At 40.2% G+C, this 17,812-nt stretch overlaps 1 protein-coding gene across 11 annotated transcripts in view; it reads left to right on the top strand.

Moving 5' to 3' along the window:
* LOC144493700 (pumilio homolog 2-like) overlaps nt 1-17,812 on the top strand; it is a 136,103-nt gene that overhangs the window by 96,228 nt on the left and 22,063 nt on the right. For 9 of the 11 annotated variants that reach the window (XR_013497774.1, XM_078213060.1, XM_078213058.1 and 6 more), the window contains 2 exons: nt 7,044-7,187; nt 16,291-16,581. Coding sequence is in view for 10 of the 11 variants with exons in the window: in XM_078213060.1 (XP_078069186.1) it covers nt 7,044-7,187; nt 16,291-16,581 (435 nt within the window). In the remaining variant the exon portion in view is untranslated. The remainder of the gene's footprint in view (nt 1-7,043; nt 7,188-16,290; nt 16,582-17,812) is intronic. The other 2 variants (XM_078213064.1, XM_078213063.1) reach the window with 1 other exon arrangement.

Below are 17,812 nucleotides of genomic sequence, written 5' to 3'. Positions count from 1 at the left end.
CCTCCAAGGCCACTAAATCCTTCCGGGGGTATGCAGCCCAAAACTGCTCACAATATTCCAAATGGGGTCTAATCAGAACTGATCCTCCTGACGGGCCTTATTCCGATGTGTCCAAGTCTCAGACTCAGGGTCTTGCTGCTGCTTCTGCAGCAGTTGATCCCTGGTTACTGCTGCCAATGTCTCCAAATCTCTCTTCCTCATACAGATGTTGCTGGCGCTGATCATGCTTCCAGTCATGTACTCACAGGACAGGCACTAATCAATCACTCTCTTTTTGAATGAATGCTGAAGCGTCATGCCTCTGTCAGGGTTCGTAATTCTCAGGAGCACAACACAGAGGGGTCTGTATTCAATCACGGCTTGTTCAAGGCATAACAACAGCTACTGCCCAATCAGCTTCCATGCTTGCTCTATTGCTGCACAATCTGTTCTTTGCTGCTCCCACAGTCCCTAGCCTGATACAGAGTTAGTCCTTAGAACCATCAGACTTTGCTGGTGCCTTCTGAATATGCATCAGGCTACAGTCACCCCTTTGATCCATTGAGCGTTAGCGCATTGGATCATAACTATACCTGGCTCACGTGAGTGTATATCCAAGTCCATGCCATGTTACAATCTCACAATCTCATTTTAACATTTGTTTTCTTTTCCTTACAAACAATTCTATCTCTAGATTACTTTCCATTTCTTTAAACCAATGTTTAAACATGATTGAAGTATACATTTGATAAATCAAGATCAGAAACATTACAATGATTACGATACAAGAGCGAATTCATAGTCAAAGGTGTGTCTGAACATTTGTGCTCCACCAGCTATTTTCTCACATGGTCTCAATTTCCTTCTTATTGTCCTTCGCCCACTGTATGACATTTACGCAGATCCAGTTAGGCCTTAGTTAGTTGTTTTTTTAAATCTTTGTAGGTTTTTAGGAGGAATCTAATATTGGATTTGTATTTTCAAAGTATTTCTCTAGGTCTTGTTTGATTTCTTCAGTAACATAAATGGTGGGTTTTACCAGTTTGATCATACCTATCAGGGCTGGAGTTTGGGACTTTAGGCAGAGGGTGGTAATATAATAGCACCCGGTCCCTGTCCGAAATCAGAGCAATGTCATAGTTTGCCTCGCCTCTGTTTCCAGCCGTTAATCCAATTATTATTCCAACACAATATTTATTAATTTATTTCAGAAATGAAACATTCTATGTAATCCCAGTCTTTAAAATATATTTGTTCATTTAATCCCTTTGTCACAGCCAACATAGTAAATCTAAATTCCCAGTAGTCTCAACCCAGAGTTTTGTCTCCTATTGACCTAAAGGATTTGACTTTTGTAGATTCTGGATTAGTGCTGCCAATGTCTCCGAATTACTTCTCCTTGCACAGATGTTGCTGCACTGATGATCATGCTTACATATCAGGATACAGGTATAATTGTCCAATTTGGCAGGGAGAAAACAAAATATCTAAATGGTGAGAGATTGCAGAGTTGCAGTGCAGAGGGATGTTCTTTTAAGAGGCATCTGGATGGGTACATGAATAGGGAGGGAATACTGGGATACGGTCTGAGTAAGGGTAGAAGGTTTTTTTACTTTAGTTAGGGCACCATGATCGGCACGGGCTTGAAGGGCCAAAAGGCCTGTTTTTGTGCTGTACTTTCCATTGTTCTTTGAATCTGGGTGTCCTACTGTATGCAGGTATAGCAAGTAATTCGGATAGTCAATAGAATGTTACCATTTATTGTGAAGTTAATTGATTGCCAAAGTAGGGATGTTATGCTTCAGTTGTACAGGACATTGGTGAGATCACATCTGGGGTACTCTGTACTGCATTGGTCTCCTTGTTTAAGGAAAAACGATAATGTATTAAAAGCAGTTCAGAGAAGATATACTGGACGAATATCAGGAATGGACGGATTGTCTTATGAGGAAAGGTTGGAGAAGTTAGGTTTCTATCCACTAGAGTTCAGAAGAGGCAACTTGATAGAAACCTTGGAGATCCTAAGGGGTATTGATCAGGTGGATGTGGTGAGGATGTTTCCTCCTGTCGGAGGATTTAGAACTAGAAGTCACTTAAAAAGAGAGACGCCTTTGTTTTTAAGACAGAGGTGAGGAAAATTCTTTTCTCTCAGCCTCCAGAATACTTTTCCTGAAAAGACAATGGAAGCAGAGTATTTTTAAGGCTAAGCTAGATCGATTCTTAATTAACAAGGGAATGAAAGGTTATTAGGGATAGGCAGGAATGTGGGGTTGAAGTTACAATCAGATCAGCCATGATCTTATTGAATGGTGGAGCAGGCCTGAGGGGCCGGGTGGCTGCTCCTAATTCGTATGCTCGTCCATATATGTTTGTATGTAGTCAGAAAAACACCATAGGCAAAAGAGACGATGCAATTCAGGAAGTGGTAATTAATTGATATCAAACTTGAGTTGAAACCTTGATTTTGTAGGAAGGGGGAAGACTCTGGGAGGTAAGAAGGCCCATTGTTTAGGTCCTGGGAAAGAATTAGGACAGGAGATACTGTGATAAGTCATGATTTCCACACAGATGATGTGGCAAGGAAGTTAAGTTTGTGGGGTGTCTTATTTGTCGTTTAGAAGGAAAACTAGAGGGAAGTTCAGAATGGCACTGACAATAATATGCTTTTATAAATCACATTATGTCCCCCGAAGCACACAAAATTTCATTATTTTTTCTCCTTGTACCAAGGCATAACATTTACTTCTGCCTAAATGTGACACATTCATCAACAGTTTCAAAACTTTCATCAGCCAGAATCTGTTCCAGGAATCTCTTCCAGATTCAAAGCCTTTTACTTTGTTTTGTGTTGACTTACCCCTGTACTCCTCTCATAGACTAGAATCAGGACTAGCACAGAATATAAAAACAGATAGCAAAAGTTTCTACAAATGTATAAAACAAAAGAGTGGCTAAAGTAAACATTGGTCCTTTAGAGGATGAGAAGGGGGATGTAACAATTGGAAATAAGAAAATGGCTGAGGCATTGAACAGGTATTTTGTGTTGGTCTTCACAGTGGAAGACACCAATAACATGCCAAAAATTGATGACAGGAAGGCTAGGGCAGGTGAGGACCTAGAAACTATCATTATCACGAAAGAGGTAGTGTTGGGCAAGTTAATGGGGCTAAAGGTAGACAAGTCTCCTGGTCCTGATGGAATGCATCCCAGGGTACTAAAAGAAATGGCGGGACAAATAGCAAATGCACTAGTGATAATTTACCAAAATTCGCTGGACTCTGGGGTGGTTCCCGCAGATTGGAAAACAGCAAATGTGAAGCCACTGTTTAAAAAATGAGGTAGACTAAAGGCAGGTAACTATAGGCCAGTTAGCTTAACTTCTGTAGTAGAGAAAATGCTTGAATCTATCATCAAGAAAGAAATAGCGACACATCTGGATATAAATTGTCCCATTGGTAAAACGCAGCATGGGTTCATGAAGGGCAGGTCATGTTTGACTAATTTGGTGGAATTCTTTGAGAACGTTACATGTCCGATGGACAATGGGGAACCTGTGGATGTGGTGTATCTGGATTTCCAGAAGGCATTTGATAAGGTGCCGCACCAAAGACTGCTACATAAGATAAAGGTGCATGGTGTTACAGGTAATGTATTAGCATGGATAGAGGATAGGTTAACTAACAGAAAGCAAAGAGTGGGCGTAAATGGGTGTTTTTCTCGTTGGCAGTCAGTGACTAGTGGTGTGCCTCAGTGATCAGTGTTGGGATCGCAGTTGTTTACGATTTACATAGATGATTTGTGGAGTTGGGGACCAAGTGTGTGTCAAAATTCGCAGATGACACTAAGATGAGTGGCAGAACAAAATGTGCAGAGGACACAAAGTCTGCAAAGGAATATAGATAATCTAAGTGAGTGGGCGAGGGTCTGGCAGATGGAGTACAATGTTGGTAAATGTGAAGTCGTCCATTTTGGTAGGAATAACAGCAAAATGGACTATTATTTAAATGGTAAAAAATTGCAGCATGCTGTGCAGAGGAACCTGGGTGTCCTTGTGCAAGAATCGCAAGGAGTTTGTTTACAGGTGCAGCAGGTAATTAAGAAGGCAAATAGAATTTTGTCCTTCATTGCTAGAGGGCTGGAGTTTAAAAACAGCGAGGTTATGTTGCAGCTGTATAAGGTGCTGGTGAAGCCACACCTGGAGTACTGTGTACAGTTTTGGTCTCCTTACTTGAGAAACGATATATTGGCACTGGAGGGGGTGCAGAGGAGATTCACTAGGTTGATTCTGGAGTTGAGAGGGTTGGCTTATGAGGAGAGACTGAGTAGTCTAGGGCTATATTCAGAAGAATGAGGGGAGATCTTATAGAAACATATAAGATTATGAAGGGAATAGATAAGATAGAAGTAGGGAAGTTATTTCCACTGGCAGGTGAAACTAGAACAAGGGGGCATGGCCTCAAAATAAGGGGGAGCAGATTTAGGACTGAGTTGAGGAGGAACTTCTTCACACAAAGGGTTGTGAATCTGTGGAATTCTCTGCCCAGTGAAGCAGTTGAGGCTACCTCATTGAATGTTTTTAAGGCAAGGATAGATAAATTTTTGAACAGTAAAGGAATTAAGGGTTATGGTGAGCGGGCGGGTAAGTGGGGCTGAGTCCACGAAAAGATCAGTCATGATCTTATTGAATGGCGGAGCAGGCTCAAGGGGCCAGATGGTCTACTCCTGCTCCTAGTTCTTATGCTCTTATGTTCTTAATCATAGAATGGTTACAGCACAGAGGGGACCATTGAACTCTTCTAGTCTGTGCTGACTCTCTGCAAGAGCAATTTGGCTAATTCCACTCCCCCCACTCTTTCTCCATAGCCCTGCAGATTTTTTCTAATCAAATGCTTATCCATCTCCATTTTGAAAGCCACAATTCTCTCCACAACCTTCTCAGGCAGTGCATTCCAAATGTCAATCACTAGCCTGGTTTTTAAAAAAAAAGTGTTTCTGATTCTTTTGCCAATCACCTTATAATATGTGCCTTCTGGTTCTTGACCCTTCTGCCAATGGGGGCAATTTCTCTCTATCTGCTCCATCTAGACACCTCATGATTTTGAAAACCTTCCATTAAATCTCTTAATCTTCTCCAAAGGGAACAGCCTCAGCTTCTCCAGCATATCGGTGTGACTGAATTCCCTCATTCCTGGAACCACTCTCATAAATCTTTTCCGCACCCTCTCTAAAGCCTTAATTTCTTTCCTAAAGTGTGGTGTCCAAAATTGGACACAGTACCCTAGTTGAAATGTTTTATGCTTAGTAGTAACTCGAAAATAACCAAGATACTGTTCATGCTGTATGTGCAACATATTACACGAGAACATTTGGTTTGCTTGCAATTCTGATATCTACAGTAGCATAAGTACAAAATAACTTGCTATTGGAGACACCCATGCACTTACCTACCAGAAAACTGGATAGCACTATGGGGGAAGGACAGGAGAATGGGACTGACTGACTGCTCTTGCAGAGGCTGGTATGAATGTGATGAACCAATAATTTCTATATGGTGTTTTCATTACAGAATCTCATTGGGGATTTTGAGGGGCCACAGATGTTTGCTGCTTTCCAAGTTTCAAAATCAGATAACGGTTGAGGAATTATCTGTAAATTTATGTTTTTGTTTTTAATTTAGAAAAAGTTGCTGACTATATAAAGCTGGTCAACTTAAAGATTTTACTAAAGGTGACTGTATAGGAAGTTAAAGTAATTCTTGCAGAAGTGTAGTCATGAGCCCTATAGATGTGTCCTTGTTAATTATTGAAATTTCTTTTGCATGCAATGTCTTTCTTGCAACCACACACCAAGTGAAATTAGACAGCCAAGTGATGGCTGTTCAAACCAAACCTAAATTATACTCTGGTGAAGTTTTAAACCTAATTTTAGGAGGAAATTGGCAGGCATTTGCTGAGAAAATAAGTTGACCGGGAAAGGTAATGAGCTGTTTTTTCTGCTTTTGGAGTAATGGAACTTGTCCTCTTGGTATTAATCTTTTTACTCTGTCACTGAAGGTGGGTAGAAGTAATGTTTTTACCTGTTAGTCAGTTTGTATGTTTATCAGTAAAGAATATATCTCAAAAATTAATGGACAAGTTTCAGTGGAACTTGTATGCAGGGTAAGGTACAGGGAAGAACCGATCTAAGTTTTGATGAAAATGTGGATCCAGATCCTGGGATTTAAAAAAATGATTATTAATACTGGGAGATAGAGCAAGTTGACTTATTTGTAGAATGTGGATTGTCAAATTCTGATTGTCAAAATGTGAGCAGAATTTTCAGAGTAGATTATTAGATGTGGCATGAAGCCTCCTCTTGTGAAATGAGAAGTTCTTAATTTTTTGATTTGATTTATTATTGTCACATGCATTGGTATACAGTGAAAAGTATTGTTTCTTGCACGCTATACAGACAAAGCATACCATTCATAGGGAAGGAAAGGAGAGTGTGCAAATGTAGTGTTACAGTCATAGCTAGGGTGTAGAGAAAAATCAACATCTTTCGTCGGTTGGTACGTGTCCGTAGAATTTTGTAAATTTTTCCCAACAGAAGAAGGTAGAAGAGAGTATGTGGAGTCCTTGATTATGTTGGCTGCTTTTCTGAGGCAGCAGGAAGTGTAGACAATGTCAATAGATGGGAGGTTGGTTTGAGTGATGGTCTGGGGTTTGTTCATGACTCTTTATAGTTTATTGCGGCCTTGGGCAGAGCAGGAGCCATACCAAGCTGTGATACAACCAGAAATAATGTTTTCTATGGTGCATCTGTAAAAGTTGGTGAGAGTCGTAGCGAACATGCCAAATTTCCTTAACCTCTTGAGAAAGTAGAGCGTTTGTTCAGCTTTGTAGTTATAGAGCATCAACTAAGAAGGGAAACGCCTCAAGAAAGAGTTGCTTAATTGTAATAACATTATGGTATGTGCTGTACTGAGTGCCCTCTTTTTCTGTGTTCATTTTAGGGAAAGAGATGGGATATTCCTGCATAATATCATAATACAGATTTAACTTCTGGTTATCTCTTTTGCTTAGGTTATCAAGTCTTAGCCCCGGCTGCTTACTATGACCAAACTGGTGCCTTGGTGGTGGGCCCTGGAGCAAGAACTGGATTAGGGACACCAGTTAGGCTGGTAGCATCAACACCTGTTATCATCAGCTCTGCAGCAGCACAAGCTGGTAAGTTCTGATGCAAACATTGAGTACTAATAAGTTAGTGTTTTGAAGTGAAGCCTTCACATCCAACAGAATATTGCTGACACTGCATTGGAAGAAAATAATCTCGGAACACAGAAAAATCTCCAACTTTATTCCATATGAAAGCTTGTGTGAACTCTGCGTTAAATAATGAGCATCTCCAGGAATGCACCATAAAGATGCATTGGTTGAGCCATCTTTGTATTGCTTGCTGTAACTACACAACATACTCTTATTGCTAACAAATCCATTTAACCTTTGTGTTCACTCAGCAGGCTGGTGCCACTTTTCATTGACTGTACAACCAGCCCAGGATATTTAAATTGCCAAATGCTCCATCATAGAACATAGAACAGTACAGCACAGAACAGGCCCTTCGGCCCACGATGTTGTGCCGAGCTTTATCTGAAACCAAGATCAAGCTATCGCACTCCCTATCATCCTGGTGTGCTCCATGTGCCTATCCAATAACCGCTTAAATGTTCCTAAAGTGTCTGACTCCACTATCACTGCAGGCACTCCATTCCACACCCCAACCACTCTCTGCGTAAAGAACCTACCTCTGATATCCTTCCTATATCTCCCACCACGAACCCTATAGTTATGCCCCCTTGTAATAGCTCCATCCACCCGAGGAAATAGTCTTTGAACGTTCACTCTATCTATCCCCATCATCATTTTATAAACCTCTATTAAGTCTCCCCTCAGCCTCCTCCGCTCCAGAGAGAACAGCCCCAGCTCCCTCAACCTTTTCTCATAAGACCTACCCTCCAAACCAGGCAGCATCCTGGTAAATCTCCTCTGCACTCTTTCCAGTGCTTCCACATCCTTCTTATAGTGAGGTGACCAGAACTGCACACAATATTCCAAATGTGGTCTCACCAAGGTCCTGTACAGTTACAGCATAACTCCACAGCTCTTAAACTCCAACCCCCTGTTAATAAAAGCTAACACACTATAGGCCTTCTTCACAGTTCTATCCACTTGAGTGGCAACCTTTCGAGATCTGTGGATATGGACCCCAAGATCTCTCTGTTCCTCCACAGCCTTCAGAACCCTACCGTTGACCCTGTAATCCACATTTAAATTAGTCCTACCAAAATGAATCACCTCACATTTTAAACTCCATTTGCCATTTTTCAGCCCAGCTTTGCATCCTATCTATGTCTCTTTGCAGCCTACAACAGCCCTCCACCTCATCCACTACTCCACCAATCTTGGTGTCATCAGCAAATTTACTGATCCACCCTTCAGCCCCCTCCTCTAAGTCATTAATAAAAATCACAGAGCAGAGGACCAAGCACTGATCCCTGTGGCACTCCGCTAGCAACCTGCCTCCAATCTGAAAATTTTCCATCTACCACCACCCTCTGTCTACGATCAGACAGCCAGTTACCTATCCAATCGGCCAACTTTCCCTCTATCCCACACCACCTCACTTTCATCATAAGCCGACCATGGGGGACCTTATCAAACGCCTTACTAAAATCCATGTATATGACATCAACTGCCCTACCTTCATCAACACACTTAGTTACCTCCTCAAAAAATTCTATCAAATTTGTGAGGCACGACTTGCCCTTCACAAATCCGTGCTGACTATCCCGGATTAATCCGCATCTTTCTAAATGGTCGTAAATCCCATCCCTAAGGACCTTTTCCATCAATTTACCAACCACCGAAGTCAGACTAACCGGTCTATAATTACCAGGGTCATTTCTATTCCCTTTCTTAAACAGAGGAACAACATTCGCCATTCTTCAGTCCTCTGGCACCATCCCCGTGGACAGTGAGGACCCAAAGATCAAAGCCAAAGGCTCTGCAATCTCATCCCTTGCCTCCCAAAGAATCCTAGGATATATTTCATCAGGCCCAGGGGACTTATCAACCTTCAGTTTATTCAAAACTGCCAGGACATCCTCCCTCCGAACATCTATTTCCTCCAGCCTATTAGCCTGTAACACCTTCTCTTCCTCAAAAACATGGCCCCTCTCCTTGGTGAATACTGAAGAAAAGTATTCATTCATCACCTCGCCTATCTCTACTGACTCCATACACAAGTTCCCACTACTGTCCTTGACCGGCCCTAACCTCGCCCTAGTCATTCTTTTATTCCCCACATAAGAGTAAAAAGCCTTGGGGTTTTCCTTGATCCGAACTGCCAAGGACTTCTCATGTCCCCTCCCAGCTCTCCTAACCCCCTTTTTCAGCTCGTTCCTTGCTAACTTGTAACCCTCAATCGAGCCATCTGAACCTTGTTTTCTCATCCCTACATAAGCTTCCCTCTTCCTTTTCACAAGACATTCCACCTCTTTCGTGAACCATGGTCCCCTCACTCGGCCATTTCCTTCCTGCCTGACAGGGACATATCTATCAAGGACACCCAGTATTTGTTCCTTGAAAAAGTTCCACTTTTCATTAGTGCCTTTCCCTGACAGTTTCTGTTCCCAACTTATGCCCCCTAATTCTTGCCTAATCGCATCATCATTACCTCTCCCCCAATTGTAAACCTTGCCCTGCCGTACGGCCCTATCCCTCTCCATTGCAATAACAAAAGACACCAAATTGTGGTCACTATCTCCAAAGTGCTCTCCCACAACCAAATCTAACACTTGGCCCGGTTCATTTCCCAGTACCAAATCCAATGCGGCCTCACCTCTTGTCGACCTATCCACATATTGTGTCAGGAAACCCTCCTGCACACACTGCACAAAAACTGCCCCATCCGAACTATTTGACCTACAAAGGTTCCAATCAATATTTGAAAAGTTAAAGTCCCCCATGACAACTACCCTGTGACCCCCACACATATCCATAATCTGCTTAGCAATTTCTTCCTCCACATCTCTATTACTATTTGGGGGCCTATAGTAAACTCCTAACAACGTGACCGCTCCTTTCCTATTTCTAACCTCAGCCCATATTACCTCAGTGTGCAGATCCCCCTCGAAGTGCCTTTCCGCAGCCGTTAAACTATCCTTGATTAACATACCTTCATTGGCAGGGGTTTTGTTATGACCCGTATCAGTTGCTCCGCTTTCTTAATCCAGGTAGACTTGCATTGAGATTCAGCTAAAACTGATTAAGTCGGCCCACTGGCAGCACTTCATATCTTATAAAGAAAGCTTGAGGTGCCACTCGAGCACATTTAGCAATAAGCTCAGCCATTAATAGTGTATCCTTAATCATGCTTAAGTTAAAAACCATACACAGAACTTCAACCTCAGTATCAATGATGGCAACCTGCAGCAGCTCCAATGTTACCTGATAAAGAAAGACATTCCGACCAGTAATGTACTTTGAACTGTAGTCACTATCATAGTGCAAGAAATGTGGCAACCAAGATATGCACAACAAACTGCTGCAAGCCTCAATGTGATGATGACCAGCTAATCTCTTTTTGATGATTGCTGGCTAAATATTGACCGGGATATTGGGATACCGGGATATTTTCCCAGCTCCTCTTTGGAATATAGTAGTGTCAATAGGGATCTTTTACATCTGCCTGAGAGAGCACCTCTGACAATGCAGCAAGAGTGTCAGCCAAGATTTTTTGCTGATGTCTTGGGATTTGAACTCTCAAAATTCTGACTCGGGCAAGACTGTTAGCAATTGAGCTGCAGTTGACAGTATTAGTCAAGAAACATTTGTCCCAGACCAGTGGATATTTCTAAGAACTATCTTCTCTGAGGAAAGAGACATTTAAAAGCAAACATCCATCAAATTTAGTATGCAGGTATGCTGCAAACTCATGACCATCCTCTTGGGTTCAAACTATAGGCACGCCCGAGACCAAAAAAAGCATCATTATTAACTTAATTGTTACCTAATAGAATATTTTCAGGTTGTCACTCGTTGTCTTCTATGTTTATTGATGTAATAATTAAGCTATCATTCTAACTGTTAGGCTTTTCAACTCTGCAGAAGCTTTCAGTAAGCAGCAGATATTCCATTTATCAAACTGGTCGTATTGTTTCAGGCGGTGGGAAGATGGACCAAAGTTATATTTTATTTTCTTGTGCAATCCCAAATGTGGAAAGTGATTCTTTTGCCTAAGATTATTTTGGTTTCACCTGTCTCATAAGTTAAAAGACCTTATTTCAGACTATTAGCAATGAGGGAATGTTGAGGACTCATGTTGGCTACGAAAAAGCAATATCTAAAAACGTGGGAGTTGAACTTGCAAAGAAAATGGAAGAGCAATTCTATGGTAGATGATGTAACACTTTGATTTAGTGTAACAGCAAAAACAATAGCAGAAATTGTGGCCAAAGTGCTTTCTGCTGTGGGACAAATTGTTGTGGTTGTTTAAAACTTAGCCGCCTTAAATTTGTCCCGATGAAAAGCTTCAACAACGTGTTTTCCTCTTCAGCAACAGTGTGTCCTGTGAAATGCAGATAAGTAATTCTATTTCAGATGATATCTCATTGTCTTTGAAGTTTCTTTAATGTTAAGCTTGACTTGGAACTCAAACTCTTCCAATCTCCAAATTTTGACTTTTGATCATAATACTTTTGCTCAAAACTGGCTGCTCACCAGAATAAAATTTCCTGATTTGGCAGTGTGTGTCGAAGGTCACCTGGCCCAGATAATAAATCAGTTATTATGGTAATCTTGGCTAACATCTTTAAGGCCATCAGTTGAAGCAAATCTTCAAAAATTATCCTTGAAATTGGTGACGAGCAGCAATTTATTTGCAGGTGTGTGTTTATGGCAAGTTCCTCGGTCTCTCTTAAAAGGCTTCTCAAGAGTGCTACTTGGACTCCAATTTCAAGCATAAAATTATTCACATATAAGATAATATGGAATGCAAAATGAACCAACTCTGCTGCCACTAGAGACCAAGTATAAATTTCTGACTCTCCCTTCAATCTAAAAGTTGAGATAAACTGTCTTTTTCCACCTGTCCTTGTATTTTAACACACATGTGAGATGGGAGCATTAAGAGACTTAGCGAGCTTGGACTTCAGTTTCACTTTTTCGCCCTCTCTCCATATCCCTTGTGGTGTCAGTCTTAAATGTATTACACAGTGAACCATCCATAACTCTTTAGAGTAGAGAATTACAAAGATTCACAGCCCTTTGAAGTAATTTTTCTTCATCTGAGTCCCAAATGATTGCTCCCCCCTCCCCCCCAATCCTGAGACTGTGCACCCATATTTTAGATTCTGCAACCAACAAAAATAATCTCTCAACATCTATCCTATCAGTCCCCTTCAGAACCGTGTATGTTTCAAGGAGGTCACTTCATTCTTCTAAACTCCAAATTAACCGATTTACTCAGCCTCTCATCCTGGGTCCACCCCTTCATCGCAGGTGAACCTTCACTGTGCCGTCTCCAGTCCAAGTAAATCCTTCCTTGCAAATGAAGAACAAAACTGCGCACAGTATTCTGAATATGGTCTTACCAAAGCCCTGTACAATTACAGCAAGACTTCTTTATTCTTGTAATCTAATCCTTTTGCAATAAAGGCCAGCATGCATTTGCCTTGTTAATTGCTTGCTGCACCTGCAAGTTAACTCAACAAGCGCACAAATTTCTTTGAACATAAACATTTATTAGTTTTGCACCCTTTTAAAAAGTATTCTGCTTTTCTATTATTATCAAGGTAACAATGTCAAGCTTCCCCATATTTTATTCCATCTGCTATCTTGTTGCCCACTCACTTAACCGACTGATATCTCTTTGCAGCTTCTTAGTGTCCTATCCACAGCTTGCTTTTCCATCTAGCCTTGTATCATCAGCAAACTTAGATAAATTGGTCTTTGCCTCTTCAACTAAGTCATCAATATAAATTATAAATAGCTGAGGCCCCAGCACTGATCCTTGCAGCACTCCACTAGTCCTAGCCAGTCAATTTCAAAGTGCCACACTAATGCCCACTTTTTGCCCTTTGTTTGTTAACCAATCCTCTGTCTATAGTACTATATTACCCCCAACTCCTTGAGCCCTTATTTTGCTTATTAATCTTTTGTGTGGAACCTTTTGGAATTCCAGGTATATTACATCTACTGGTTCCTCTTTATCTAACCAACTAGTTGCATTCTCAAAAAACCTTGTCAAACAGGATTTCCCTTTTGTAAAACTACGTTCACATGTTCTAATCATGCTATACTTTTCTAAGCACATAGTTCAGACTTCCTTAATGGGTTCTACCATATTGCAGATGACTGATATTAGGCTTACTGTATAAGCTTGTATTTCCCTGTTTCCTCTCTCCCTCTTTCGCTCTTCCCCTCCTTTGTTAAAAATCGGTGTTATGTTTGCCAGCTTCTAATCTGATGGAATCGTTCCTGAATCTAAGGAATCTTGGAAAATCAGCTAGCGCACCCACAATCTCTGCAGCTATCTTTTTTGGAACGCTAGGTTGTAGGTCATCGGGTCCTGAAGATTTGTCAGATTTTAGTCGCTTAAATTTTTCCAGTACTTTTTCTCTGGGAATGTTAGTTACTTTAATTACCCTGCTCTTTTTAGCCCCTATGTTACCCTCTATTTGTGGTATACAAATGTGTCTTCTACTATGGAGACAGTCACAATATTTGTTCAGTTCTCTGCTAGTTCCTCATTTACCCATGATAATTTTTCCTGTTTCTGCTCCTGAGGGACCAATGTTTGTAAGAGCTTTTAGAAGTGTTTTTAAATTTCTGGCTATTCAATTTTTGTATTCAATTTTTTCCCTTTTATCAGTTTTTTGCAGGCCTTTTGCTGGTTTCTAAAGCACTCCCAATCTTCTGTCTTGTTCTTTGCAACATTTTAAGCTTCTTTGTTTAATCCAATATAACCTGTAGCTTCCTGAGTGAGCTCCCACTGGATCTTTCTGATGAGTTTCCATTTTACATTGGGAAGTATTTTTGTTTAACATTTTGAATTTGTTTTTTAAATGTTTCCCATTTCATTTACCACCATATCTTTCAGTCTATTTATCCAATTAACCATAGCCAGTTCTCTTCTCATACCTTATGAAATTGGCTTTATTTAAGGTTTAGATTCTTGTTTGTGATTGGAGTATGCCACTCTCAAACTTAACATGGAACTCCGTGGTATTGTGATCATTATTTCCCAGTGGATCTTTTAGTATGACATTAGTAATTAACCAGGTCTCATTACACAATACTAGATCTAAGATAGTTTTATTCCTAATCGGTTCCACGATGTATTGCTTCGTGAAACTGTCACAAAAGCATTTTACAAACATGGGCATTTTTCCATAAGGGCATTTTGCTTGATACTAGTAAAAAGTCATGTTTAATGGAGCATTTGTTCACCTTGAAGGATATACTTGCCTTAGAGAAAATACATATTCACTAGACTGATTCCTCGGCTGAGGGGAATGCCCTGTGGCAGGAGATTAAGCAGACTAATCATCTATTCCTGAACGTTTAAAAGACTGAAAGGTGATCTCGTTGAAATAAAATAAAAGTTCTTGACAGGGTGGATGCTGTTGCAGGATGGTTCCCCTGGCTAGGGAGTCTAGAATTTGGAGTCACTGTTGCAGAATCAGGGGTCACCAATTTAGGACTGAGATAACGGTTGTGAATCTTTGGAATTCTCTGACTCGTGAGAGCCATGTAGTATATTCAAGACAGAGATCAGTAGGTTATTGGATAGAAAAATAATTCCAGGATTTGGTGATAATACAGGAAAGTGGAGCTGATGAAGCAGTTTAACCATAATCTTATTTAATGATGCAGCATGCTTGATGTGCCAGATGGCTTACTCCTGCCCCTTTTCCTAATGTTTACCTGGGACTGTACGTACCCTTAAAAATATTGTGTTATAAATTATGGGTCTCCTGTAGATATGAGATATCCTTCTGATAAATCTACTCAGTACTCCTGCTTAAGCCAGTATAACCACTTCCTACGGTGTGGTACCTAGAACTGTTTGCCTAGACCAGGTATGGTCTAACCAGGGTTTTATAAAGCTGAAGCATGACTTCTACCTCCTCGTATTCTAGTCCTTTAGATATAGAGACCAACATCAAATAACATTATTTTCTGAATTGTGTTAGTACGACTTCGTAGTTAAAGACATGGATCTCCCTTTTTATTCAAGGTCCTGATTTCAATGCCTGTTGTTTTAGCTCCTCTTTAAAACTTTTTCAATGACCATTTAAGAGGGTACATAAAACTGTCCTCTACATATGACCTCACCGGTGAGCTGCAGTAAGTTCAGGATATTCTGCCATTAGTTATCATAAGAATTTCTTCAAATAATCCCACTACTTGTTTTGTCTTGTTGATAACGTCATTATTTTAAATGTTTTTATGTAAATGATCAGTAATCGCACCTTTTTGTTTTTCTTTGTTAAAGGGCATAACTTCATTACATTAATTTATTTCATATTTCCTTTTTTGTGGAGGATGCTGAAATGAGGAAGAAAATAACTTTATCTTGAGGATGCTCCTCATTTTCAACTGGAAGCATCCTCCACATACAACAACACCCAGTCAACCCCAGCTTGCCCCTTTTTGGGGCATATCTTGCAGAATTATTTTTGTGTTCCAATTTTTAGCCTTTCTTGGGTAACGAATTAGAACACCGTGGGTCATTAGGGTGAAGTCCCTTTAGACTTTTGACATGGTATGATCCACATGGACCTTCACCCTTTTGATTTTTCCCATTGGTAACCTAGGCTTACTCCTATTGATATGTGAAGGATGCTTCCCTTTGAAGAATAAGGAAGATCCTATGAGGTGGGTAATTTTACTTTTTATTCCTACGCAGTCACTTAATTACGGAGTTTAATGTGGTCTTGCAGTTTGACAGCACCACAAAAATTTTTTAAAAAGCTTAAACCATGCTTACTACTTGGGGGATAGTGCCAAGTATTCTTCTAGACTCATTTAGATTCAGGTTTCTGATTTAGCTGAAGGTTTACAACGCTTGAGAAAGTTTGTTGTAACATTACATAATACCTAATTTCGCTGCAAAAGTTTGAGATTTTTGTGCGTTTGCATGAAGCAATTTCCTTAAATTCAGTACTGCTATGGAACCATTTCAGTAACACAAGTTTCAATTTATTTCTAATTGGAGCATGTTGCTTGTCTTGGAACTAAATTTTTGTGTAATTCTGTTAAACAGCTGCGGCAGCTTCAGCTAGTGGGACAGCAAGCAGCCTAGCAGCAGCAGCAAATGGCCTCTTCCGTCCAATTGGAGCTCAGCAGCAGCAGCAACAGCAGCAGCAGCAACAGCAAAACAACAACTTGCAGTCAAACTCTTTTTATGGCAGTAGCTCCCTGTCAAATAGTTCTCAGAGCAGCTCCTTGTTCTCTCATGGACCAGGTCAGCTGGGCAACACGTCACTTAGCTTTGGAAGCAGTAACTCTCTGGGAGCTGCTATTGGCTCAGCACTTGGAGGATTTGGATCAGCAGGTAAACCGTTCCTCTATAACCTCTATGTGTCTGCACTTAACTGAGAGTCAACCACTTGCTTTTGAAGTAGTTTTTCTCAGCCAGTCACAATGTGGTAACGTCAAACATCCATGTAGTAACATCTGAGCAGCCAGCAGGAATGAAATTGGCCCGAGTTACTTGGAAGTAGTGAACAATTAAAGAATGGTTTTAATCTTAATTTTGGCTGAAAATAGATTTGTAATGTTAAACAATGTAAATATCATCTGAAAGTTACAGTTAAATTCATTCAGTTTTGGATACAAAATTCTGGCACAGGACAAAATGCACCTGTGAACATGTGTTTGGAATGTTCCATCCCTACTGAACTGTGTGTGTGCAGATGTTAGCATGATTTTCCTTTGACTAGTGACTACATAATTTTTGGTTTTTCCAAGGCTTTTTTAGCCAGGTTTTTGACCTTGCCAAATTCAAGATTTGTATTGAATATCATAGATTATTTGTTACCTGTCGTGTTGTACGGCATACAAAGTTGACGGTAGAGCCCAGTGCAATAATCTTATCTAGTGTAAGGTTATCCTGAAGAAACAAATTTAGAGTTTCTTGGTTCACAGTCACCTGAGTACTGTACCCTTAAATGTTCCCAGATTGTGGATGTTAATGTTTGTGCAAGACCAATAGGTCTTTCCTTTTTCATGAATTCCAACTCCACCAACTTGTTTTCTCACCATATCTTTGAACCACTCCTCTTTTCAGAAACATCTCTGCTTCTTCAAGTTATTTAAACATTTCATTTCAGTCAATTGATTGGTAACCTATTGCACAAATCAAATGTTTTGCAGAAAACTAATTTCACCTGACTTCCATTCTTCCTAATTACTTTTAGCTTTTCATCTGTTTATTGTAATAATCACAAAAATTTAGAATCTCATTTGTCAAACAGGTCTAGGAAACTTTGTTCATATTTTCTTGTAATTACATGACATAAATAATCTTAAATTGTTATCATTGCACACTGCTCAGGATAATAGCATCCTTCATATACTTCTCGAGAGAGAATTTTTGGATATGAGTCAGTTCAGAACTCTTTATAATCATAAAACCTCTTTTGCAACTAATTATTTGTTATTTTTAATTACCTCTAACTCTGTGCTGACTGTTCCATAGATATATCTACCGTGGTCCTTAAACTTTGTTTATAACAAGCAAATCTGCATGACAATTCCTTTTAAAATGGATTTCACTATCAATG

Source organism: Mustelus asterias, chromosome 5 (genome assembly GCF_964213995.1).
Source record: "Mustelus asterias chromosome 5, sMusAst1.hap1.1, whole genome shotgun sequence".
NCBI lineage: Eukaryota > Metazoa > Chordata > Chondrichthyes > Carcharhiniformes > Triakidae > Mustelus > Mustelus asterias.
Note: the sequence above shows the minus strand (reverse complement) of the source record. Positions and strands in the feature narration are given on the sequence as shown.